The sequence below is a fragment of the Rattus norvegicus genome, chromosome 13 (genome assembly GCF_021556685.1).
Source record: "Rattus norvegicus strain SHRSP/BbbUtx chromosome 13, alternate assembly SHRSP_T2T, whole genome shotgun sequence".
NCBI classification, from domain to species: Eukaryota; Metazoa; Chordata; class Mammalia; order Rodentia; family Muridae; genus Rattus; species Rattus norvegicus.
Genome location: NC_141546.1, coordinates 65,542,245 through 65,569,711, shown reverse-complemented (window position 1 = coordinate 65,569,711; position 27,467 = coordinate 65,542,245). Strand labels below are relative to the sequence as shown.

The following is a 27,467-nucleotide window of genomic DNA, read 5'->3' as shown; positions in this document are numbered from 1 at the left end:
ACCTGGTCCTTCATGGTGATCAGTGTCCTCGCGAGGACATTTATGGCATTGGGCCTTGCTGTGTAGCCCAGGCTATCCTCAAATTTGAGATCCTCATGCCTCAGCATTAGTTTATGCTTCAGTCTACCCTCAAAGAATTAAGATCATGATCTTGCCATGTGTGCTGACACATGCCTGCAGTTTCAGCATTTAATTCTGAGAATTCCAATATAATTTTACCAAAGCCACCCTTATCCTTTGCCCTTACTATCGCCATAGCTCCCCATCTCATAACGTCATGTCTTCTTAGTTTTTTTTTTAACTCACTGAATCTTTCTTGTACTCTCTCTATATTCATAAACATGTGGACTTTAACAGAGTCAGATTAACCTCTCAGAAGCCATCATCTCTCAGTAGCTCGTCAGGGTGAGGTAGAGTCTTGTGAACTCCATGTTCCATGCTGGAAGGTTGAATGACTTGGTCTTGTGTGGGCATCCACGGCTGCTCTGAGTTCATGAGTGCAGAAGTCCTGTAATGTTGAAAACACACTGTTGCATGCTGGTCCTCCTTGGTCTCTGGCTCTTACAAACTTTCTGCCCCTCTTTTGGGGAGAGCATCCCACCAACATTGTCTGTAGTTAGACCAGTAGTGAGTTCCTGCATCAACTTCAGTCTACTGCACAATGAACCGTCCCTCACGAGGACTGAGAGTTGTACTAATCTACAGATGAAAGATACAAATTCGGAGTTTGGTAGTATGTTCGTTTAGTGGGATAATGAGAATAGGCCTTCAATCTAATCAGCAAGTGCTTGGTCAACTCCAGCACATTGGTGCCACAGTTGCACCTATGGTGTGTTGGCACGATGCCATGTTGGTCATTACTGCAATTCACAGGGTTACCAGCTGAGTAAGAATGCTGATCAAGTTTTCCTTCAACAACCTACATGGCACTAGTGCTGTGCAAACCAGCCATGTGAAGGAAGCTTCGTGGTCAAGATCAAGTTGATTTCTCATGTCCTGTAGAGTATTGTAAGCAATGGGTGGCTTACCATCAAGTTCTGGTGGGCAACCAAGCCCAATGTCAGTAGCCTGTTTTTTTAGGGAGTGTGTATGATACTCCCAAATAACTCAAGTGAGGTAATCCACACCGAACACTGGGCTTTTTAATTGGTAACCTATGGCTTCTGGGATGATCGTAATCCTCTGGGATGATCATAATTATTCCAATTATTATTAGGGAGAGTGGGAAGCTATGGCAAAGGATAGGGTGGGAAGATAATAACACTAAGCATGTTTGAAAAATCCACATGAAAACCTATTATTGCTGCACACACACACACACACACACACTCATACACACACACACATACACACACACCCATACACACACCCATATACATACACACTCATTCATACATACAAACGTACTCATACACACAGACATATACAGTTACTCATATACACATATACTGACCCAACACACAAACTCTACACACTCTCATAATACAAACATTCACTCATATAACACAGTCGTATGCACGCATACAAAAAAATTTCAAAATTTTAATTCTAACATTAAGAAACACTTCTTTATAATAATATAGTCACTATATTTAAGAAGTGTTCTTGGATATGACCTTTTTTTTTTTTTTGTACTTGGCCTTTGCAATACCCTGATCTTTATTAGAAATGTTGTTTAATCAAATCTCATTAAACAGATGAATTAAAAATGTCTTTCCACCTCTCCTTACCAGCATGCACACATATTGGATGCTAAAACATCTAATTTTATGTTTAGGATTACATGCAAAATGGAAAGTCTGTATTTCGTTGCAGTGAAAAAACCCCGGGGTTGTTTATACAAAGGCGTTTGCTGATGCTCTGGTCAAAGTCCAATCTAAGCGATAACAGCCTACTCTGCGTACCCCATCTTCCTTGTCCGCTATGAAGGCATTCTTCTTCACTTCCCGTTCTAAGGAGCCGTGTAGCCCTGCTGAATTCATTTGCTATTTTTTCCTACATCCTGTTCAGGAGCTCAGAATAAATGAGCTGCACCCGTCTGTGTGTTATGTACACACTGCCCACAGTTCCGTTGAATGCACGCACTGAGGTTATCACGCGGCTTGCTTGTTCCATGCATGGCCTTTCTGAATAGTCTCACAGAATGCTAGTTAGTCGACGTTAGACAACCTGTTTCTCATGAATTTGTCTCTGACTCCAGTTTTACAAAATGCACTGAACGTATAGCACTCTGTGGCCAAAAGAGTCATTAAGGCTGTTCAGTGATTCCCTACAGGTGCCTCTTCTAATGAGAGGAGGAATGGACTTGGCCCCAGCTCAGCTCAGACGCACACATAAGTTCTGCTCTTGTTGATTTGATGCGGATCATCTTAAGATGGGACAGGACAGCGATGGAGAATCTGGAAAGAGAAGGAAGTATTTCCAACTGAGCATAATTATGGATCTGGTTTACATTGCATCTCCCTAACAGAAAACATGATTTCTTTATTTTTATTCAGAAAACAACTTTAGTGCTTTGAATCTCTCTCTCTCTCTCTCTCTCTCTCACACACACACACACACACACACACACACACACATATGCTAGCATTTCTGCACACAAAAATCATTTAGAATTGGCTTGTAGTAAATTGAGAATATGATTTTTAGAAAGTGGGTTAAGTTCAGTTTAAGGTGAGAGGAAATTTGAGGCAGCTGTCTCTGTTGTTTGTCACTCTGTTAACCTAACTTCAGGCGGCCACTCTATCAGGTCCCTTCCCTGTTGTCTCTTGAGCCCTAGGGTCTCTCTTTCTTTCTCAGAGACTGAAGATGTTTCCTTCCTTTCTGTAAATTATTTGATGGTCTCTTTTCAGATGCTGGTTCAGACTTCTGTTAAGATATTTGTTGTTATTTTAAGTCACAGTTAGAATCTGGCTTTTAGTTGGCCAAGCCCTGTTGGTACACACTGCTTTGGAGCAATTCACTTCTTGGTCACTTTCGCCTTCTTATTTGCGTCTATCAACATTAAGTTGAGGGGGAAACACCACAAACCACAATTGGAGCTGCGAGAGCAAGCAGACACCCTGAAGGTTGCAGCAAGGGCAGACAGAGGCTCTCATTATCAAGAAACTGCTCCAAGCAAAGTGGAAACACTGTCGGGGCCAGAAATCTGTGTGTGGAAAGGAAAAAGGAAGTGAGGAGCTGGATACTGATCTTGCCAAATGAAGCAATGTAAGAAAATACTACATTGTGAATTTCTTTCCATTATTTTCTCAAGTAGGTCCAGCATCTCAGATTAGGAGAACAATGGCTGGGATGCTGGAACAAAATCCAGTGCCTTCGATAAAGCCCCGGGAAATAGGAAATAGCAAAATTATCGAGATAAGGCAAGCCCGTCTTAGAATTTAAGGTGATTTAAAAAAAATCAAAAGAGCTCTTCAGAATTATGACACATATATGTTCTAAACATGATTTGTTTTTAAAAATAAATTGTATGGAAATTAAAGTATTGGGTCTATCAACCATTTATTCAAAGTGAAAACACTGTGGTTATACCAGACATAAGAAATATTCAGGTCATGATCAATCATTACTGATCTTAGCTTAGCAAGGAGTCCATGATGGACTTAAGGTGAAAATTTAGCAGCTAGGCCCCCAAACTTTGGTCTTTCAATCGTCTTGGGATTCACCTCTCTGGATGCTGATGTAAGCACCCAGATAAAGAGACATGAAAATGGTTTAACAACCAGAATCACGGGGTAAATGCTGTTGCAGGTTTTTGATACTATGGTCCTTCAAGAGGTTGAGTGACTGTTTGATTCCCTAATCTATTCTATTCCCTAGTCTATTCTAGCTACTTCAGGAGGCTGTTGTAAGACTCTGAGGGGTACGATGTATGTTATGGATTCTTTCAAGTTTTAAATATACTTGCAAATACAGCCATAGGTAGTAACTCATGATTAATTATAGGAATGCATTGCAAATTTCATTCATGGACTTTCAAAGAAATTCAAATTAAAAAGGATCTTCTCTGGCCTCTACTTTGAAATCTACAGACTTTGCTTTTCAGATGAGGTATCCCTTAGTTTCTCTTTTGGAGCACAGTGGCTAAAACGTGGTCTTCCTATGTAGCCCATAGGCTGTCCTCACACTTGAGAGTCTCCCACCTCAAGCTCCCAAGTGCTGAGCCCATAAGCACAGGGAGTCACACTCAAGTCTCTTAGTTCTTTCTCAACTTAAAGTAGTTTCTCGTAATTCCGTTTGTGTACTCGCTGCATTGTGGCATAGTTACAAGTCTACATTTCACTTTCCCTTGTAGACTGTGAAGTTTTTGAAGGCAAAGGGTATGTTTGTTAACTGTCAAGTAGGCATTTGATGTAGGTTTGCACAGCAATTTTCCAGGGAGGTCTCTTTCCCAAGGTTTCATTTGTGTTTGCTTACAGCATTTACTAGGCAACGGAGATGGTTTTCTATTGCTTATTAAGAAATTATCATGGCATACAATGATAGAGGGTTCTAGACCTCCAAGTAAGGGTTCCAATTATGACCCGTTTCATCTATAAGACAGAGAAATAGAAGACAGTATGGACAATGGTACAATCATTCATAAAACACATGGGAGAGAAAGCCGGTGAGCTGCCTAGGCCCATCGATGTAGAAAATGTTAGCTGTCTTTACCTCTTTTGTTGACACCCCAAATTTTCCATTTCATCTTCTCTGTACCTCAAAATGTTTGGTTTGTGGGGTAAACGAGACCAAAGGACTTTCGTCCCTCTCCTAGCTCTGTACTCCTCTTGTGAGGCTGGTGGATACCTCAGTGTGCGTTTTTATTAAATAGGTTGAGTTTTCAGTGGACCCTTGAGATCCCTCAGACACTGAGCCACCAATCAGACAGCATAGATTAGCTGGTCCGGTTAGCTGGTCTGAGGCTGCTGGCACACATGCAGCAGAGGACTGCCTGGTCTGGCCTCATTGAGAGAAGACTCGCTTAACCCTGGAGAGACTTGAGGTTCCAGGGAGTGGGGAGACCTAGTGGATGAGTGGGTGGGGCCATTTTCATGGAGACAGAGCGGGGGAGGAATGGGATATGGAGGTGTGGGAGGGCAGACTGGGAGGGGATAACCGGTGGACTGTAAAAAATAAAATAAAAAAAAAATAAACTTGCCCTAAAGATTAATAAATCTACAGAGCAATATGGAAGAGATATCTGCAATTCTGATAGTCACTTTTAGTCTTCCATTGTCTTTATTACAGTCAAAATTATTGAGATGACAATAAAGGACATTAGTGGAAAGGGAAAACATTCAAGAGAACTCGCTCTAAATGAGGCCTTACCCAGAGAGAGGCGCACTAGGTCAGGGGAGGACCGTGGGGATGGAGAGATTTGCTAAAGGATGCTGACAGAGTTTGAAGTTTGGATACCTAGGAAGGGAAGCTTGGGTTGCCTTTGAGAGTTCCCATGAAATTTTGTGAACAGCAGAGACCACATTTCAGGCAGGAAGAGAGGACACAGTCATACCTGCTGAATATCATCGAAAGCCTGGCAGGAAATGAAATCAATGTGAGGGAGAAGGAAGAGGAAATTGGCAGTGACACACAGACGGAGGGGCTCCCTTAAGTAAAGAGAGACACTGGAATGGAAGCCAGTACTGTAAGGGAGGAGAGCTGCGGTTGCCAAGTTGCCCTATCACTCAACATTTTAAAAGTTGGAAAGGAAGCTTCCAGCTAGAGGACTATGGCAGCTTGGCAAACCGTTACCTCTCCCGAGCATTTCTCATAAACGATAAAAGATTTATCTTGGCTGTCCAGAGTAGTTTGCAAAAATGTTTATTAATGAGCTTCAGAGCAGATTCTGATCTTGGTTGGAAACAGGTGTACATCTGACAGTCTCTGGGTAACTAAAGGAAGGCTAACCAGTCCTCTTCCTCTAATAGAGCCTCTGACCCCGATTGTTAAAGACAAGCGCGTTTCCAGAACCCCCTTTCGTGGAGCATTAGAGGGACCACTTTTGCAAGCTACATTCCTGCTTCCTCCTCCCCTTTATTCTTAGACAGTTCCGCCCCTATCTTCTTTGTATCCCTTTCTACCGTCTAGAATGACTTTAGTCGTATGCCATGCAGGAACAGAAGGCTGGCTTGACAGTGCTGATGACAATCCATCTGTCAGGGTGTAACTGTTTGGCATGCCCAGTCACTGTTTTGCATTCCTTTGCGAAGTATGCCTTTGTTTAGTTTTGAGGGAATAGGCTTCGCTCATTTTTCCATACACTCAGAACGTGGCTAATGGCCACTCGGCTTTGTATGGAATGCAGATGTTTGCATTTGCACAGGGGTTTAGCCAATCAGTTCTCCGTTCCCCTTTGCGGATTTCGAGGTGTCTAATCTATAGGGAAGGCCCAAAGATACTTTAGCTTGTGCCATTTCTTAGAAAAATTACATAGGTCATGGCAGAGACCTATGCTCCTTTCCAATTTATCTCATTATTTTTTAAAAACTCTACAGTCTGCTTTCAAGCCGTATGTAGCAAGGCCTGGCTAATTAGTGATTATCCTTTGAAGTATAAAATCCAATATGCTTCGGAAACCGAACTGTCTTTTAACAAAAGCTAACTGTTGAGACTTCTTTTAGTTTTTTGTTGCCACTGCCCGCTGTGATTTCCAGTGCATCCTATATCTTCCTTGAGAATTTAAATGTTATGTCTTTCTGCGTGCTACCCAGATGAATTTTAATATTACGACTCAAATACACTGACGAGTTTTCCTAAAGGTGAATGGTATCTGTATATGGGCACTTTTAATTATGTATTTGAAAATTTTTTTTTTAAGAATAAGCTTCAGGTACTGAGAGTATTTGCTATGATGCCCAAAATAATGTGTGTGCACACCTGTTGCATCTGTGTGCATATATTTGTGTACACGTGTGTTTATAACCGTCTTAGTACAAGCTGCTATTCAGGTTGCTTCTTTGCACTTGACTGAAATCACAAGTCATGGCTTTGTATGGGAAACAACAGTCCCAAGATGCTGCTGTTAGAAGCAGTGGCTTGCTCAGTACCTCTGGGACTAGTTAGAGTAAACACAGCCCCAAAGGTATTCAAACAAGCTCAGGAGAAAATCGATAATGAGACCTAGCTATCCCAAACACAGGGAAGAAGTTATGAGGAGTATTTTTTTTCATGGCTAATGCCTTCGTATCTGTGCCTCTCAAAGGTCTTAAGACACCTTGTGTGCTGGGTGTTGAATGGCCATTTTCCTCTTTTCTTCCTTCCCCCTTTGGCTTAGCAGTGCATCTTATTTTGAACTAACCAGGATGAATTTTTCTCTATAGTATAGAAAGCTGAGTTATAGGGTGAATACCTGATTGATTCATTTAGGTCTTAGTGGTCATGTAAATATTTTATGACTGTTGAAATTAAAAAGAAATTTTGTTTTGAGACCTTGTGGCATTTCTGACAATGTCCTATGTTTCCTGAGGTTAAAAATGTTCTGTTTTAGACATGCACAATTCATAGTTACTTATGAACTATCTCTCAGTAGCTATAAAATGAGTCTTTAACCTTTTTCCTATTATTAGTCAATAATTATATACTACATAGAGAAAGGCATTTTTAAACACAGTAAAGTCTTTAAATGTTAATGGTTACTGTTCATTGATCTATGCCCCCCCCCCTTTTTTTCAAATCTCCACAGAAATCGGTCCAGTGACAATTACCACAGATCCGAAAAAATTTCAGTATGAACTGAGAGAACTGTATGTTCAGGTGAGTGAAATGGGAACTCATTTATCTTTGGATGGCTTTCTTCATTTGGGACTCAAGAAATGTCATGTTCTTTCCCCACCCATGTCTAGAATGGATGAAACGATAGCTACAGAATACGATAGAGTAAGTTCGTTTGGGCAGCACCTACAGCCACCTTTGCCCTGTCCCAGTAGAGCTGAGAAGTTCTGGAAGAGGCCGTTTGGCTTCTTTATAGGAACCGTTTGCTGAGTCCAGCCCTACACTGGTCCCCTCCCTTTCTCACAACATAAAAGACATAAGTGAGGCAATTGTGATTCTCCTTCCTCTAAATTGTCCATATAGAATTGTTGAGTGTAAATATCGTACGGTTAATAGGAAAGGCCCATAGCATGCATTCAAGTGTCATTTGAAGGCAGTCCTTGGAGAATGAGTTGGTGTGTATTGCCCCTTGGTGCTGCTAGATCCGTCCGTTAAAACAGTTTACTTCTGTGAGGCAGTTTTACTCCAATCTTCCAGTGGCTTCCGCAGCTCTCATCTTACAGAGCCTTTTGTCACTTTACGTGGTTCCTCTAGACTCACAGGAGCTTGTTCATGGTTACCTTTCCCCTCAGGGCTATTACATGCCCAGCGACTGTGTGCTAACACCCTACTCAGATAGCACCTCTTTACTCCTTAATCCATCACTGGTCCATCTCAGTGAACTTCTGCTACATTTTAGTCCTGATTTTCACAGACACACTGGATCTTACCAGTGTTTCAAGTCTCCTGTTTCTCAAATAATTGATTCAGACATCTGCGTCAGCACACTGTCTGCAGAGAAACCAATGCAGCTTCATAGTTAAGTCTATGTCCTTACGTCCACCAGGACGTTCCGTCACAGGGCTCACATGCTTCTCCCAGGTTATTAGACATTTTGGTATTTCTCTTTCCACCAATCTGGTGCAGAGATTTATCATTTTAAAACATTGTTCTGGCTTCCCTGCACACTGCTTTTCAGTTCCAAAGGCAAAAGCTCGAGACTGTCTGCGTGGTTCGTGCTTACCTACCAGTTGCCAAGGGCGGCCAGGGAAGTCTCACAACACAGCCCAAGGTACCACCTGCTCTAGGAGATAAGAACAAACCTGGAGTATAGAGCAGGACTCTGAAGAAATCATATACAAGATAAGACTTTGAGCATTTTAGGGATTATAAATTCTGCTAAGGGAGTGCAGAAGCGGGTAAAGACAGGAAGTTCCTGTGCAGAGAGACCAGTATGCGCACAAGTCCTGGAAGAAGAGTGAGGCCAACATTATGGGGAGGACTATGCAAGTCCCTTGAGGTAGAACACAGAGCCTGAGGAAAAGAGTGGCCCAAGAAAAGGACGAGAGGTAGAGAGGTTTCAGTCTTTCCAACCCACCACGAGTATTTGCTGAGGCCTAGTAGGGGTGTGTGAAGCCATCACTTCAGTCCCTTACATTCTCATAAGTCTGTTTCATTGTTTAGTTTGACCTCCAGTTCTTTTTGCTGACAATTTAAAGTCTTACTCCTTGAAACTTTATCCTGTAACTATTACAAATCCTATTACAGTGGCTCTCTCAGCAAGTGCTCTACGCAGAACAAATGGCTGACTTTAGTTTCCCATACAGGCACATGGAAATGAAACCTTTGGCTTCTGGGTCCCTCAGAATGTTGTTCCTTTCTCCTCCTCCTCTTCCTCCTCCTCCTCCTCCTCTTCCTCCTCCTCCTCCTCTTCCTCCTCCTCCTCTTCCTCCTTCTCCTCCTCCTCCTCCTCTTCCTCCTCCTCTTCCTTCTCCTTCTCCTCCTCCTCCTTCTTCTCCTCCTCCTCCTCTTCTTCTTCTCCTCCTTCTCCTCCTCCTCCTCTTCCTCCTCCTCCTCCTTCTCCTCCTCCTTCTCCTTCTCTTCCTCCTCCTCTTCTTCTCCTCCTCCTTCTCCTTCTTTCTCCTTCTCCTCCCCCTCCTCCTCCTCCTTCTTCTTCTTCAACACTTCTTTTTAACTCACCCATTCTAGTTTTCTCCTCTCCCCTTTTTTCATTGTTGTTTTTGTTTTTTGTTTTTGTTTTGTTTTTAATGTGCAGCTTCTTGGGAATGCCTCTGTCCTGCAAACTGACCAGCAAATATTGGGGTTTCTTAAGCTTTAGGAACTGGATACCAGTTTCTCTTCATTTTATGTCCTGTCTGTAGGTAAAACTGTACACAATCATATTTGTTTCGAACCTTAGTCTTTTTCCATGACAGATCCTCACTTTAATCTCTTGGATGTCAAGGTGACTGTCTCTAAAGTGAGACTCGTGAGAGTTCCTTGTATAGTTCTCCAAACGTGGCCCTTAATCCTTGGTCTTTGTCTCCTGTTTTCACATTGTAAATGTTGTTATAATGTTGCTATTATCCAACCAAATATCTGATTCATTGTTAATGCACCCCTCACTGGCCTCTTATGCTAATGTTTGTAAGTCCTTTTTAAAAATGTTATAAACCTCTTTAAAATCAGCTGAGTTTCTCTCTCCCAACACATCCTAATCCCAATGATTACTGATCTGAAGTAATGGAGAAATCACCTATGGGATGCTTTTGAATTTGCTCCTCCTCTGACTTTTCAGGCCCTTCTTGACTTTGTAGGTGAAAGTTTCAAAATACAACTCTGAACATTTCTGCATAACATGCTGTTACTGACTTGAGCCCTGCTGGGCCTCCACAAATACTCCCTGTGGGTTGGAATGACTGAGACCTGTTTTATCTCTCATCCCTTTCTTGGGTCACTCTTTCCCCAGGCTCTGTGTTCTGTCTCAAGGGACTGGCATCTACTCTCCCTATAACTTCACTCTCACCCATTTCCTGGGCCTGGTGTGCCTTTCGATCCCTTCTATACTCCTTTAACAGAATTTAAAACCTTTAAAACACTAGTTTGATTGTGAATGGGATCTCGCCAGAGTCCTGTTCTGTCCTCCAAACTTGTTGTAATCTCGTTATCTCTTTGTCATAGACCAGCCGCCATGTTTACATCAAAGGAACATGGTTGACGTCATTATACATATGCATCATACACTGTTAAGTCCTCTGAGGGAGTTGCCTGACATGTAGAGGATGCTCATATATGAATGCGAGTGGAGGGATGCATAGGTACGACAGAATAGGCACATGAGCACAGGTCGAACTGCAGTTTGAAGGACAATGTTTAACTAGCTGTGGTGTTAGGTGAACAGCTTGACTGGGAACTCTGAGGTTGCTTCTGTTTGTGTTAGTCTTGATGCGCACACTGACCTGAGTTATAGTTCGTGAATACGTAGATGAATTTGCATAAGCATCTCTTGATTTTCACCACCTTTCCTATCCGTAACCCCCCATCCTTCTGCCTTTGGAGCGTGTTGCTATGATGGTCATTGAATTGCTATTTAATATGTAGTCACATTTTTCTCCCTCAGGATTGAAGAATCTTTAGGTGTTGAGATTCTCTGAGGAAAAAATTCAGTCTAGAATTGTTTATCCCATTAAGAGTTTATCCCTGCAAGGATTCCATTTTCTTGGTTGCTGCCCTCTCTACATTCACCTCTTCTGTGAACCCCTGAGCACAAGAGCCTTGTAGTTCTCACGTAGCCTGTGCTTCATCTGGAGGAAGAACCAGGGTGATAGGTTGGGGCCTAAAGAGTTGTTGGATAAATGAATGACACTTTAAAGAAAAAAGAGCATTAGCAGCAACATTGTATCAAAATTATTTAAGTTCAATGGTGCAAAAATACCTTAAAAATCCAACCTCAGTTTTCATGATACTGTAGAGACCCAGAAAGGCCACTTAAGGGAGATTTCAATCCCAGGAACGATTAGCAAGAGATTCATAGTGCTTACTTATCCCTCTGTAAGAATACAGCTGAACTCTCTTCACAAGAGTCTGAAAAGACTGAAAATAGCTACATTCCAAATAAGACCTGGCACTGCACCGCTGTTTCCTGCCTCTCCCCTCTTGTGTTTTGAAGGATCTTCAGGGAGTGCCCGTATCCTCCCTGCACCATTTGTCTCCAGGGTGAAGGATCCTGCTTCCTGACTCACACCCCGTTGACTCTCTTGGCAGAATTCTTCCCAGCATACTCAAGAGTTGAATCTGATGCAGTCAATATGTCAGGTCATTTGATTTTTTGCCTCCAAAAAGACCGAACAAAACAAAAGAGGACACGACTCTCTTGGAAGTGGAGCTGGTGTCCATGTCTCTAGACGTTTGCACTGGGCGAGGCACATTTAATTAATTATTATTTATTGCTGTTTTGTTTTGGCTTTTTGTTGTCATAAGATCCACAAGGGCTCAATTAGAATATCTTGTTGAGAAAGAAATCAGATATTCAGTTTTTCCTTTCATTCAACACTGACTGCCGTTACACACATCAAGAGACCAAGGGAGTATTTTAATTCGAAAGTTTCTAGTGAATGCTTATCTTTTCAATTAAAGCAAACAATTTTGTTAAGTAAGGGCCAAATTGTAAAAAAAAAATAACAACTTTAGACTGAATTAACACTTCATATATAATACAAGAAGTATGTACTGTTTTTTCTTTTTGTGGAGAATGTTTCATTGTTTCATAAATTAGTATGTGCAACTAAGTATGTTACATATTTTGTAAAACTTTCATGAAGGATGATAGATAGATTTTTTGGATATTATAATTTTCTGACCTTTCTGACCCTCCATCCCACCCCTCACCCCCCAAATCACTGGAGTCAAGTACAGCAAGGATTGTGGGTCTATTACAGCTTAACTGGGACTTGTGCAAAAGCAGACATTTAAAAAAATTCTTTTCAGATTTAAATTGGTTTTTAAAAATGAGAAAGGAGAACTCCGCTTGAAGTACATCAAATACTTGCCCATTAACATTGCCTCTGTCTTAGTTTATTTTCCCATTGAGAAACGGAATGAGAAAACTTATCTAAACATTTCTAACAAAAAAGACAGACGTTACTGTGCTTAAATCATTACGTTGATTGCGTATTTATACTTGCATTTTATTTCTTTTCATCTGGTTGACAGAGAACTTAAGTTGAAAGGCAAATACGCTTTCTCTCTGGGGAGAAGGAAGGGAAGACAAATGACAACCAACGGTATTCAGATCACACAGGGCTTGGCCATTAATAAAGTTGTAAATATGTAGGAAGGAGGGCTGCCTGGGGTCACATTCTTCATGAGGAATTATAAAGCCTGTTGAGTTTTAGGGAAAAAATTATTGGCACTATTATGCGTCTAAGTATTTTATCCAAATGTTTTAAAGAACAAAAAGCACATTAGTCAAGCACTTGAAATACCAAAAAAAAAAAAAAAAATTCCAGAAAAATAATAACCAAAAGATTTCTATATAACTGAATGGCACGTACCATTTATATATAGTGCTTATCCCCCAGAATGCAAAGCTCTCCATAGAACTTAATTTTTCTTTGGATATTTAATGGCATAGACTTAAAAAACCCAAAAGTATGTGGGACAACTATGTTCACATAGCAATAGGATAGAACTTTGAGACGATCAGGCTGGAATCTAATTTCTCCAAGTCTTTAACGGAAGCAGAGGGATAAACATAGAGGAGTGAGAGCAGCAGATGAATGGGGGAGGAAGGGGTTGTTTTCCTTGTCCCAGAAGAGTGGCTGATACTAACATTCTTTGCTAGCAGAGACCATGAGTCACTATGGATAAATGAGCAAAAAGTGTTCACAAATGGAGACCAAGATAATACCAACTTTAGAAGGATTTGCTGTACCAGACAGAAGCCTGTGATATAACTCCTTCTATTCTAAGTCACACAGCTATGAACAAGTGTACCTCTTACCTCTAGATTCATTCATCTGAAAATAACAAGAGGCCAAATAAAGGGACAAAAATAAGACATGGCTCAAAAAGGGAGAGAAGGAGTTATACATCACCGTAGATGTAGATATTGCGCAAATGCCTGAAAGATTTTATTCTTAGATTTGGTGTTATACTTTAATATATAATTTTTATGTAATATGTAATATTTATGCTAATAATTTTATATACATACAATTTTTATATTGATAATTTTATTTTAATATATAATACAGTCTACTATATTAATAATTAATATATTACTAATTTTATTATGTTATTTATACATAGTATATGTAACATATTAAGTTGCATGACTCATTCAGTTCTCCAGATCTTAAACACCAAGGCCGATCTCATTCACTATACATGTGTACATATGTACATATCTATATCTATATATGTGTGTGCTTTAATATGTACATTATACATATATGTATACATATATGATGTATGTAACAATAATGAAAAAAAATAGTGGCCATGAGTGTAAAAGGCACCAAGTGGGAGGTACATGGGAAGATTTGGAGGGAGGAAAAGGAAGGAGAAATGATATAATTACATTATAATTTCAAGAAATTATTAACCAAAACCAAAATTAATCAGGGGGCTTTTAATGCTCAAGCCAGCCCTGTATCCTTCTATTACTTTCCTCAGAATGATTGCTTTAAGTAACCTTGTTAATCTAATCAAATTAACATATTTATTTACATAATTTCTCTTTTATTCTAGTTCAAAGCAGAAAAGGAGTTAATTAAAGACAGATGGAGTTTAGGGATGACCTTATCCTTATCAAAATGAATTTATTTCTCAATTAGTTTTACCTCTACTCCTGTTGGCCAACTTCTCTTGAGAAACTAGCTCACCTAAAATTCCTGAGCAGAAAATGGCAACATGACTTATCATTAGAGAGTTACTCTCTCTCCACAGAACGTTTCTACTAAATTAGAGGGACAAAGTTTATTTAAGAGTGATAACAGTTAAGTTTTCTATAGTGTGATGCTGAAGATGATAATGATGATGATGGTGGGGATGATCATTGGGTTGATCATTGTGATGATGGATGCTGCTGCTGATGGTGGTGGTGATGGTGGTGAAGGTGGTGATGGAAATTTCAGTATTTTACAACTTCTCTGGACAAATGAAGCAGCTTGGCAGCTGCTGTGCTTCTTAAAGTCTTTGTTAGAGTTTCTGACAGGGTAAAAGTCCCTTGAGGAATAAGTACCATGTGTCCTCAAAGGTGAAGGAAAGAGACTGAGAGAGTGGTGGGCACCAATAGAAATGTGTGACTCATTTTTAGCTACCCATTCTGGTACCATATCCAGAACTAAATGAGTTATTGATTTATTAATGATCTTTTGGGTTAGCATCAAAAGGCAAAGATTATAAAAGTATATTCTGCCTGTTTTGAAAAATAGAACATGCAAATGGCTAGAGGAGGGTAGGCGTTAATTACAATGGGAGGTTTCTTGATTTTTCCTTCAAACAGCACTTGGGTGAGTCTGGTTTTAAGCATAAATACATGACACACTGCAAAAGAAACTCTTCATGCTCCAGGTAGAAATAATCCTCAAACATACAATGCCTTGGCTCTGTCCATATACGCCACTCAACCCACCCAGGGGTCGTCCGGTCCCCACAGTAATCCATAGGCCTGCTTCTGTCCAGCTTTAGATAATGCTTGGAAGTCAAAATGCTTCCTTGCAAAATGTTTACTAGAGTAAAATAGCAATGTTTCTTCCAATAAAGTAGATATAGAGGAAAATTATGAGTAGTTTTTCCTCAGTCTAAATAAAGCAGAAGTTATTGCTGTGAGAGACCTTTTTATTTCTTGGGTCTTGAAAAGAATGGAAGATTAATTTTAGAACCTTAGAATTGAAATTGACTTTGAATATTGTCTTTGAGTTTATCCTGTCAGATGCTTGACTCCTTTCCGGAGGACTATCAGACCCTGACAGTTCTGGCTCAGGACTGGAGTCCTGGCCTCTGTCAGAAGGTGACACTGGGACCTACATCTAGCCACATCTGGGGCCCTCTGCTCATACCGGAGCCCCGTATCTCTTTGGCAGGCACATCACGTTAGTGAATAGTGGTCCAGTCATCAGCTCAGTCCCTTGGGTTTCTGCACATAAACTTTTAAACCAAGGCTCCATCTTTCTTTGTATGTGTTGATTTTCAATAGTCCTCATTTATCTACTGTATTGTCTATGTGGTCCCCTTTTGAGCAATGGTATTTATTGGATATGTAGTGACCATAAACCCCGTCCATATAAAACTTCCTCATGTGAAATTTTTATGTATTATAAATATTTTATTAATAAAATGTATTGTGCTAATTTGTCTTTACAAAGTCAAAAAAGTATGTAATATAAACATATCTGTTACTCGCAGAGAAAAAGAGTCAGTATTACAATTTTCCTTGACTAGTTAATAATAGAAACATTACCAAGTGTACTACGGAACATTAAAGATCTGCATGTGGGTATTGGAGCAGGAGGAAGAGAGCCTTTGAGACGGGTAGAAGCAGCATAGAGAAAAGAACAGGAGGCAGGGTGTGGGGAGAAAACTGGGCTGTCAGAGCAGGTTTTGACAGGATGAATGCCCAGTCTTTGGTGCACCAAATGATGACGGCATGAACGATACGAGTTCTGCCCGCCTGCCTTCTGTATCTTGTCTTCTGAGTACATGTGGCCATCTAGGAAGCAAGATTGAGGATCCACTGCATGTAGTGAGGAGCTCTTATCTTAATATGTCGGAAAAAGAGTTGACAGTAAGACAGCACAGAATCTCTGAAAAATGAAGAGAGGAATTTTATAAATAGTAGTTACAGCCAGGGAGGGAGGGAGTTACCGAATATGACACTGAGGACACCAAGATATCACTTTCCAGCTTCACGTGTTGCCTGCAGGGTAAGCCTGTGTGTGTGTACATGCCTTCTAGAATTAGATGGTGTCAGGTGCATGTACATTAGGCTTGGTGACCTCCGTGCCACTGACTTCTCCAATGAACTGCTTTCTGTTATAACTCTAGTGAATTATGAAGAAGTTCCTGAATTGTAGGAACATTAAAACACATCATTTTCTTAATTCCCATTTAAGAATTCAGGTACTTGAAACATCACATATTCTTTATGAATGTTTGAATTGTCACAAACTGAATTGCTCCTGGGACCCAGGAGTAGGCAAAGCTCTGCCTACTATAATAGCGCCAACAAGTTGTAGGATCACTTGATAATGAGTTATGTTCTTGACTGACAGACAATAACCCAGAAGCGAGGAAATGCTGGTGGCTGCCTAAGGCATCCAGCTTAAAGGTCCGTCACTGAGGCTTTAATTTGGAACCTATCTTATTTAAATTTATGTCACCATTTATGTGTAGCCAATGGTAGCATTTTTACTCCCCCGGGTATGTGACATGTATTACTAGGATTTGGGAACTCTGAGGCTTGGATTCTGAAATATTCTCCTTGTCTCTGAGGATATTTTTGTGCATATACATATACATAAATAGGTATAATATATGTGTATATGTGTATGTATGCACATATGTATATTACAAGAAACGAGGGACAGCACACATGTCTGTAAACTCCACAATTGTTCTGATTTACTTTAGCCTTGCTTTGGATGTAGTTTGAAATTAGAATCAATATAACCTAATCTTTTTCACATGTACGGTATATTCTCTTGGTCTACAGTCAGTGGTAACATTTATCAGTCAGGGATCTAAAATTATTGATTAATTGGAACTGAGATTCACATCTCAATTTTCCACGTAAAGTGCAAAGTGCACAACGGAGACCTTTTCAGCGTGTGGTTTCCGTGCCAGGGGACTATAACCTGGCTCTGAGACCTGGATCAAATCCAGCAGAACACCATCCTGTTAGAATAAGAGCAAGCGTTGGAGTTTCAGTACGAAGTTCTTTGAGTTGAGCGTGGTGACACAGGACTGTAAATCCAAATATCACTGAGGCCCAGATTATGACTTAGAGGACAGCTGGAGCCATACAGCATGAATCTGGTCTTAAAAATGCCCTTGGTCCTGTCAAGACTCAATGCCCCAGTGTAGGGGAATGTCAGGCAGGGAGGTAGGAGGGAGTGGGTGAATGGGTGAGGAAGCAGCCTCATAGAAGCTGGAGGCGGGAATAGCGGGGTTTCTGGAGGGGAAACCAGGAAAGGGGATAATATTTGAAATGTAAGTACAAAATGCAATAAAAAATGAGTTATTTTGGAGTTTGTCAGTTTCTGACAACTTTCAGGTGTATGTCCTGAACGGCACTGAGAAGTAAAGCAATCTTGGACCCCATCTGCTCTGCCGCTGCCCTGCCTTGTTCTTCAACCCTTCTTGTGATAACATCTTCCCTTTAGAGTTTGGAGAGGGCCCTCAGATTTCTCTAACTCCTCAGAGTTCAAAGGTTCAGTTTATTTCTGAGCTCTCCTCACTCTGTCTTGTATTTAGAAAAGACGGCGAGACAATGTGGGCTTTATCACTTCCTCCCCTGATAAGATTTCCCTTCATTGTATCCTCCTGCTTTCCAGGAATTCTCTATTGAACACAATTATCATTGTAACTGTGAGGCCACAGGTCATGAAAAGGTTTACTGTGAAACGGTCCCATGCTTCTAATCTTTTTCAGTAAATATTTTACATTTGAAGCATCTTCTGCAACTTAGCACTCTGGAGCCATCTGTAGAACGACAAAGATAAAATGAGTCCAGGAAGACAGAGCAGGAATTCTCTACTGATATTAACTATGTATATTTCAAAGTTCAGTGAGAAACACAGAAAGTTCATCAAATCAGCCCCTCTCTACTACATGTTTGGAATTGTTCAAATCGTTGTAGTATGTAGCTCACGTCTACTCTAGCTTTAATCTGTGTAGGTGCGTGTCTCTGTGGGTTTAAGTGATGTATTTCGGTTATTTTGGTCATTTTCTTCTGTTAAATATTAAACTTATCTGCATATCCGAGAGGAAAAGAAGGAGGGAAGAAAGAAAGACAAGAGAGAAATACACACAGAGAGAGAGAGAGAGAGAGAGAGAGAGACAGAGAGAGACAGAAAGAGACAGAGAGACAGAGAAAGACAGACAGGAGGAAGAGAAGAAACAGTGAGCAAGAAGAGAGCAAAGACAGAAAAGGTTTCATAAACTGCTTATAATAAACATAAATAGAAATATATGTAAGTATAGGTATTTGTACATGCATGCATATTTCTATGTATGTATATATATACATATATATATATAATTTCCTTTTCCCATTCATAATTAAAGAGCCACTTTCATTCTTGTACTTTTTAGAGGGTTCCTTCAGCTCTGGAATGATACCGCTTGAAATGAGAGGTTGATTTTGAAGGATGTTCAGATAAGAAGCAGGAAGTGTACCTAGGTTTATCAAGCGCGCTCCCTCTCTCTCTCTCTGTTTGTCTCTCTCTCTGTTTCTTTCTCTGTTTCTCTGTCTCTGTTTCTATCTTTGTCTGTCTCTCTGTCTCTCTGTTTCTTTGTCTCTCTGTCTCTCTGTTTCTCTCTCTCTCTCTCTCTCTCTCTCTCTCTCTCTCTCTCTCTCTGGGAAATAGTTTATTTCAGCTTACATCTTGTAGTCCCTCATGAACAGAAGAAACTCAAGGCAATAAACTAAAACCCCCAGAGGCAGGAGCTAAAGTGGAGTGCATGACTGGTGCTTACTGGCTTGCTCTCCATGATTCTCTCAGTCCGCTTTCTTTTATAGCTAAGGACCACATGCCCAAGGGTGTCACAGCACACTCTGGGCTGGGCCCTCCCACATCAAACATTAATCAAGAAACACTCCATAGAGTTTCCTAGAGGGTAATGTGACAGTGGCTTTTTTTTCCTTTTTCTAATTTAATTTAATTTTGTTTTTACTCACTTTACATCCTGCTCACTGCCCACCTCCCAGTCACCACCTCCCACAGTTCTTCTCCCCTTTCCTCTTCCCTTCTCCTCTGGGCAAGTAGGGACCCTTTTAACTGAACATTGAAGTAATTTTTAATATTTATTACTATAATTTATAGTGTCAATTTTCCTTCCATTAGTTCCAGAAAACATACACAGATGATTACTGATAAAGTGTGCTTCAAAACTTAAAAGTGATGTGTTGAATTAAATGTTTATCAAATATAAAACACATCTACCTTTTGATTGTTATCTGACATATTTCCACTTAAGACAAATCTTTATTTTTTTAAATTTATAAAAATTATTGCACATAAAAAATTACATACCCAAACTATCTAGACCCAAAGAATGTACACTTCAATTGACTTTTATACAGGTGTAGTGGCCATTTGCAATTGAACTGTGCGGCGTCACACTGGATTTTATGTTTTCACTACCAGATATACTTTAATGAACTGATTCATCACCAAAACCGAGAAATCCATGACAGAATTGTAGCTAGAGTTCATATTTGTTACTCATTGCAAAACTAGAAGCTGTTAAATGACCTTAAAGAGTACCTTTCTCAATCCTGGAGATGAGACTGAAATCTGTTTTTAAACCTTCAACGTTTAAATGTGTACATATGTTAGACTGGGACAAACCACCATAAACTCCATTGTGAGGTTCATTAATAAAAACGCACAATTCTAATAATATTTTTCTTTCTGTTTTATTTATTTACATTTTAAATGTTATTCCGTTTTCCAGGTTCCCCTGTGGAAACCCCCATCCCATCTGCCCTCCTCCTGCTTCTATGAGGGTGCTCCCCCACCCACCTATCCACTCCTGCCTCCCCACACTGGCATTCCCCTACACTGGGGCATCGAGTCTTCACAGGACCAAGGGCCTCTCCACCCACTGATGCCAGACAAGGCCATCCTCTGCTACATAAGTAGCTAGAGCCGTGGACCATTCCATGTGTACTCTTTGGTTGGTGGTTTAGTCCCCGGGAACTCTGTGGGTCTGGTTGGTTGATATTGTTGTTCTTCCCATAGGGTTGCAAACCTCTTCAGTTCCTTCAGTCTTTTTTTCTAACTATTCCATTGGGAACCCCTGCTCAGTATGATGGTTAGCTGCAAACATCCGCATCTGTATCAGTAGGGCTCTGTCAGAGCCTCTCAGGAGACAGCTATATCAGGCTCCTGTCAACAAGCACTTCTTCGCATTAGCAATAATGTCTGGATTTGGTGTCTGTATGTGGGATGGATCCCGAGGTGGAGCAGTCTCTGGATGGCCTTTCCCTCAGTCGCTGCTCCACACTTTGTCTCCATATTTCCTTTAGACAGGAACAATTTGGGATTAAAAATTTGGAGATGAGTGGTAGTCCCATCCCCCAAGTGGGAGCCTGGCCTAACCTCTGGTTATGGTCTCTTCTGGTTCTCCCTCTCCTTTGTTGGGCATTTCAGCTAATCTTAGCTCTGTTGAGTCCTGAAAGGCTCTTGCTTTCCTAGCATCTGGGACTTGCTGGTGGCTACTCCGAGTTCCACATCTGCCATGCTACCCACCTCTGTTCAAATTCCTGACCCTCCGTATCATTCCTGTCTCCTCCCATATCAGATCCTGCCGCCTTTTCCTCCTCACCCTCCTCACTTCCTTCCAAGTCTCTCCCACCCTCTACCTCCTTTGAGTATTTTGTTCCTCCTTCTAAGAATGACTGAGGCATCCACACTTAGGTCTACTTCTCCTTGAGCTTCATATGGTCTGTGAATTGTATCGTGGGTATTCTGAGCATACCGTGTGTGTTCTTTTGTGACTGGGTTACCTCAGGATAATATTTTTTTAGTTCCATTCATTTGCCTAAGAATTTCATGAACTCATTGTCTTGAATAGCGGCAAAGTATTCCATTGTGAAAATGTTCCACATTTTCTGTATCCATTCCTCTGTTGAAGGACATCTGGGTTCTTTCCAGCTTCTGGCTGCTATAAATAAGGCTGCTATGAACATAGTGGAGCATGTGTCCTTGTTATGTTGGAGCATCTTTTGGGTATATGCTCAGGAGTGGTATAGCTGGGTCCTCAGGTAGTACTATGTCCAATTTTCTGAAGAGCCACAGAATGATCTCCAGAGTGGTGCCAATTTGCAATCTCACCAACAATGATGGACAAGTGTTCCTCTTTCCCCATGTCATTGCGAGCATCTGCTGTCACCTGAGTTTTTGATCTTAGCCATGCTGACTGGTATGAGGTGGAATCTCAGGGTTGTTTTGATTTGCATTTCCCTGATGACTAAGGATGCTGAACATTTTTTAGGTGCTTCTTGGCTATTTGATATTCCTCAGCTGTGAATTCTTTGTTTAGCTCTGAACACCATGTTTTAATAGGGTTATTTGGGTCTCTGTGGTCTAACTCCTTGAGTTCTTTGTATATATTGGATGTTAGCCCTCTATCAGATTGGTAATGATCTTTGCCCAATTTGTTGGTTGCTGTTTTGTCCTATTGACAGTATCCTTGCATTACAGAAGCTTTGCAATTTTATGAGGTCCCATTTGTTGATTCTTGATCTTAGAGCCTAAGACATTGGTGTTCTATTCAGGAAAATTTCCCCCGTGGGATGTGTTCAAGGCTCTTCCCCATTTTCTCTTCTATTAGTTTCAGTGTATCTGATTTTATGTGGATGTCCTTTATCCACTTGAACTTGAGCTTTGTATAAGGCAATAAGAATGGATTGATTTGTATTCTTCTGCATGGTATTGAACTATGCACCATTTGTTGAAAACGCTGTCTTTTTTCCATTGGATGGTTTTTAATTCCTTTGTCAAAGATCAAGTGACCATTGGTGTGTGGGTTCATTTCTGGGAATTCAATTCTATTCCATTGATCTACCTGTCTGTCTCTGTACCAATACCATGCAGTTTTTATCATGATTGCTCTGTAATACAGCTTGAGGTCAGGGATGGTGATTTCTGCAGAAGCTTTTATTGTTGAGAATAGTTTTTAATATCCTGGGTTTTTGGTTATTCCAAATGAATTTGCAAATTGCTCTTTCTAACTCTATGAAGAATTGAGTTGGAATTTTGATGGGGATTTCTTTGAATCTGTAGATTGCTTTCGGCATGATGGCCATCTTTACTATATTAATCCTGCCAATCCATGAGCGTGGGAGATCTTTCCATCTCCTGAGATCTTCTTGATTTCTTTCTTCAGAGACTTGAAGCTCTTGTCATACAGATTTTTCACTTGGTTGGTTAGAGTTGCATCAACCTTTACATTATTTGTGACTATTGTAAAGGGTGTCATTTCCCTAATTTCTTTCTCAGCCTGTTTATCCTTTGAGTAGAGGAAGGCTACTGATTTGTTTGAGTTAATTTTATACCCATCCACTTTGCTGAAGTTGTTTATCAGCTGCAAGAGTTCTCTGGTGGATTTTTTTTTGGGTTATTTAAGTATACTATCATATCATCTGCAAATGGTGATATTTTGACTTCTTCCTTTCCAATTTGTATCCCTTTGACCTCTTTTTGTTGTCTAATTGCTCTGGCTAGAACTTCAAGGACTATCAAATAAGTAGAGAGAGACAGTGGGCAGCCTTGTCTAGTCCCTGATTTTAGTGGGGTTGCTTCAAGTTTCTCTCCATTTAGTTTGATGTTAGCTACTGGTTTGCTGTATATTGCTTTTACTATCTTTAGGTATGAGCCTTGAATTCCTGATCTTTCCAAAACCTTTATCAAAAAGGGGTGTTGGATTTTGTCAAATGCTTTCACAGCACCTAATGAGATGATCATGTGTTTTTTTTTCCCTTGAGTTTGTTCATAGAGTGGATTATGGTGTATTGAACCATCCCTGCATCCCGGGGATGCCTACTTGATCATGGTGAATGATTGTTTTGATATGTTCTTGGTTTCAGTTTGCAAGAAGTTTATTGAGTATGTCTCATTGATATTTATGAGGGAAATTCACCTGAAGTTGTCTTTCTTTGTAGGATCTTTCTGTGGTTTAGGTATAAGTGTAATTGTGGCTTCATAGAAGGAATTGGGCAGTGTTCCTTCTGTTTCTATTTTGTGGAATAGTTTGAAGAGTATTGGTATTAGGTCTTCTTTGAAGGTCTGATAGAATTCTGCACTAAATCCATCTGGTCCTTGGCTTGTTTTAATTGGGAGACTTTTAATAACTGTTTCTATTCCTTTAGGGAGTACAGGACTCTTTAGATGGTCTATATGATCCCAATTTAACTTTGGTACCTGGTATCTGCCTAGAAAATTGTCCATTTCCTCCAGATTTCCTGTTTTGTTGAGCATAGGCTTTTGTAGTACGATCTGATAATTTTTTAAATATCCGCAGTTTCTTTTGTTATATCTTCCTTTTCATTCCTGATTTTGTTGATTTGGATATTGTCTCTGTGCCCTCTGGCTTGTCTGACTAAGGGTTTATCTGTCTTGTTGATATTCTCAAAGAACCAGCTCCTGGTTTTATTTGTTTGTATAGTTCTTTTTGTTTCTACTTGGTTGATTTCAGTTTCTAGTTTGATTATGTCCTGCTGTCTACTCCTCTTGGGTATATTTGCTTCTTTTTGTTTTATAGCTTTCAGGTGTGGTGTCAAGCTGTTAGCGTATTCTCTCTCCAGCTCTTTTTGGAGGCACTCAGAGCTATGAGTTTTCATCTTATCACTGCTTTCATTGTGTCACATAAGTTTGGTTTGTTGTGCCTATCATTTTCATTGAATTCTAAAAAGTCTTTAATTTCGTTATTTTCTCCTTGCTCAAGTTATAATTGAGTAGAACGTTGTTCAGCTTCTATGTGTATGTGGCCTTTCTGTTGTTTTTATTGGTATTGAAGACCAGTCTTACCCAGCGGTAATCTGATAGGATGCATGGGATATTTTCAATCTTCTTATATTTGTTGAGGCCTGTTTTGTGATCGATTGTGTGGTCAATTTTGGAGAAGGTACCATGAGGTGCTGAGAAGAGGGGTACTCTTTTTGTTTTAGGATGAAATGTTCTATCGATATCTGTTAAATCCATTTGGTTTATAACTTCTGTTAGTTTCACTGTGTCTGTGTTTAGTTTATGTTTTTATGGTCTGTCCAATGATGGGAGTGGGGTGTGGAATTCTCCTCCTATTATTGCATGAGGTGCAATGTATGCTTTGAGCTTTAACAAAGTTTCTCTTATGAATGTGGGTGCCCTTGCATTTGGAACATAGATGTTCAGAATTGAGAGTTCATCTTGGATTTTTCCTTTGATGAATATAAAGTGTCCTTCCTTATCTATTTTGATAACTTTTGGTTGAAAGTCGATTTTATTTGATATTAGAATGGCTACTCCAGCTTGTTTCTTGGACCATTTGCTTGGCAAATTTTTTTCCAGCCTCTTACTCTTAGGTAGGATCTTCCTTAATGACTGAGGTGCATTTCCTTTATGCAGCAAAATTCTGGGTTTTGTTTACCTATCCAGCCTGTTAATCTTTGTCTTTTTTATTGGCGAATTGAGTCCACTTATCTTAAGAGATATCAAAAAATAGTGATTGGTGTTTCCCGTTCTTTTTGTTGTTAGAGGTGGAATTATGTTTGTATGTCTATCTTATTTTGGGCTTGTTGCAAGAAGATTACTTTCTTGCTTTTTCTAGTGTGTAGTTTCCCTTCTTGTGTTGGAGTTTTGTATCTGTTATCCTTTGTAGGGCTAGATTTGTGGAAAGATATTGTGTCAATTTGGTTTTGTAATGTAATATCTTGGTTTATCCATCAATGTTAATTGAGAGTTTTGCTGGGTATAGTAGCCTGAGTTGGCATTTTTATTCTCTCAGGGTCTGTATGACATCTGTTCAAGATCTTCTCGCTTTCATAGTCTCTGTTTCGAAGTCTTGTGTAATTCTGATGGGTCTCCTTTTATATGTTACTTGACTTTTTTTCCCTTTCTGCTGGTAATCTTCTTTCTTTGTTTTGTGCATTTGGTGTTTTGACTATTATGTGACGGTAGGAATTTCTTTACTGGTCCAATGTATTTCGAGTTCTGTAGACTTCTTGTATGTTCATAGGAATCTTTTTTTTTAGGTTAGGGAAGTTTTCTTCTATAATTTTCTTGAAGATATTTACTGGCCCTTTAAGTTAGGAATCGTCACTCTCTTCTATACCTATTATTCTTAGATTTGATCTCATTGTGCCCTGAATTTCCTGGATGTTTTGGGTTAGGAGATTTTTGCATTTTGCATTTTCTTTGTTTTTATATATGTTTTGTTTTGTTTTTTCTTTGCCAATGATATTGTCTGCACTTGAGATTTTTCTCTTCTATCTTTCTATTTTGTTGGTGTGCTTCCATTTATGACTCCTGATCTATTTCCTAGGTTTTCTATCTCCAGAATTGTCTCCCTTTGTGATTTTTATTGTTTCTATTTCCATTTTTAGATACTGGATGGTTTTCTTCAGTTTCTTTACTTGTTTGTGTGTGTGTGTGTGTGTGTGTGTGTGTGTATGTGTTTTCCTGTAATTCTTTAAGGGATTTTTGTGTTTCCTCTTTAAGGGCTTCTACCTGTTTACTTGTGTTCTCGTGTATTTCTTTAAGGAAGTTATTTATGTCCTTCATAAAGTCATCTATCATCATCCTGAGATGTAATTTTCAATCCTAATCTTGTTTTTCCAGTGTTCTAGGGTATATAGGACTTTTTGTTGTGGGAGATTTGGATCTGATTATGCCAGTTAGCCTTGGCTTCTGTTGCTTAGGTTCTTGTGCTTGCCTCTCACCATCTGGTTATCTCTGATGTTAGTTAGTCATGCTGTCTCTGATCGGAGCTTGTTCCTCCTCTGAGCCTGTGAGCCTGTGATCTTAGGTGTGTCAGCACTCCTGGGAGACCAGCTCTCTTTGGGTGGGATTTGTGTATGAAGAACTGTGGTCCTACCTCCTGGGTGCAGATGGAGACCCAAAGGATCTTCTCAGCTGCTCTAGGTTCCTGTGCCCTATGGTGTCCTGGCAGTTATTGAGCAAAAGTTTGATCTCACTTGTGAACTTTGGAGTGACAGCACTCCTGGGAGATCAGCTTTCTCAGAGTGGGATTTGGGTATGGAGAGCTGTGACTCAGCCTCAGGTCCTGGTTGTAGATGGGGATTGGAAGGCACAATATTTTTCTTATCTAGTCTAACTTTAAGTATCAAAACTAAATTTAAGTATCAAAACATGATAGAAAACCTGTAAATCAGCCAGAGGTTAAAATTTACCTGTCTGTACAACTATAGACATTATATATATATATATATATATATATATATATATATATGCACATATCTATCAAACTTTGCTTATACATTTGTTACCTCTATAAACTATAATCAAAGAAATTAATTATACTTAGTAAAGTAAAGCAATTTGAATTTGCCTCTGATAACTTCAATTAAGAGGTCTTACCAAAGACTTTAAGGTCAATGCCCTCGCCATTTAATTACTAGCCTAGAATGAAGCATTCCTAATAAAGTCCAACAGGCCATTCTAAAGTGGTGCTAACAAAGCACAGTGTTAAACTCATAGACAGTTTTAAAAATAATGTAGTTGTATAACTCAAAATATGTAGAATATTATCATTCAGTTATCTCAAGAATTGAAAAACACCCCTTTAATTTTTAAATTTAAATATATATATTGACATAACTAAATCCCCTCAAAATTCCATTGCTCAGTTTTATTAACCACGCTGTGGTTGCCCAGTAGCCACTTCCAGCTATTGTAGCTACTATCTTAGAGGAGACATAAAGCAATTCCTTTGTAGGAATCTTGTTGGTCATTTGTTATTTAAAATTGTCGGGACACCAAACTAAGGTGTCAGAGAGAGGTTTAATATGGATTTTATATTAAATTTTTTTTGGAAAAAGAAAAAAAAAACTCATTTTTTTCCTTTATAGAAACTATATTTACAGTGAAATGGTTTCCCTGAGCAGGGCTCACAGAGACCCAGAGACCAAAGCAGCTAATTGCAGGGCTTACACTGGTCTGTACCAGCTCCTTCGGGCTTTCAGCTTAGTATCTGTATGGGGCTCCTGAGTGTGAACGAGTGGGTCT

General features: G+C 39.8%; 1 protein-coding gene across 2 annotated transcripts in view; it reads left to right on the top strand.

Annotated features, from left to right (window-relative positions):
• The window catches only part of Hmcn1 (hemicentin 1), a 457,385-nt gene that overhangs the window by 99,402 nt on the left and 330,516 nt on the right, over positions 1–27,467 (top strand). For both annotated transcript variants that reach the window (NM_001271292.2, XM_087580179.1), the window contains 1 exon segment: positions 7,667–7,737. In NM_001271292.2, coding sequence (NP_001258221.1) covers positions 7,667–7,737 — 71 coding nt within the window.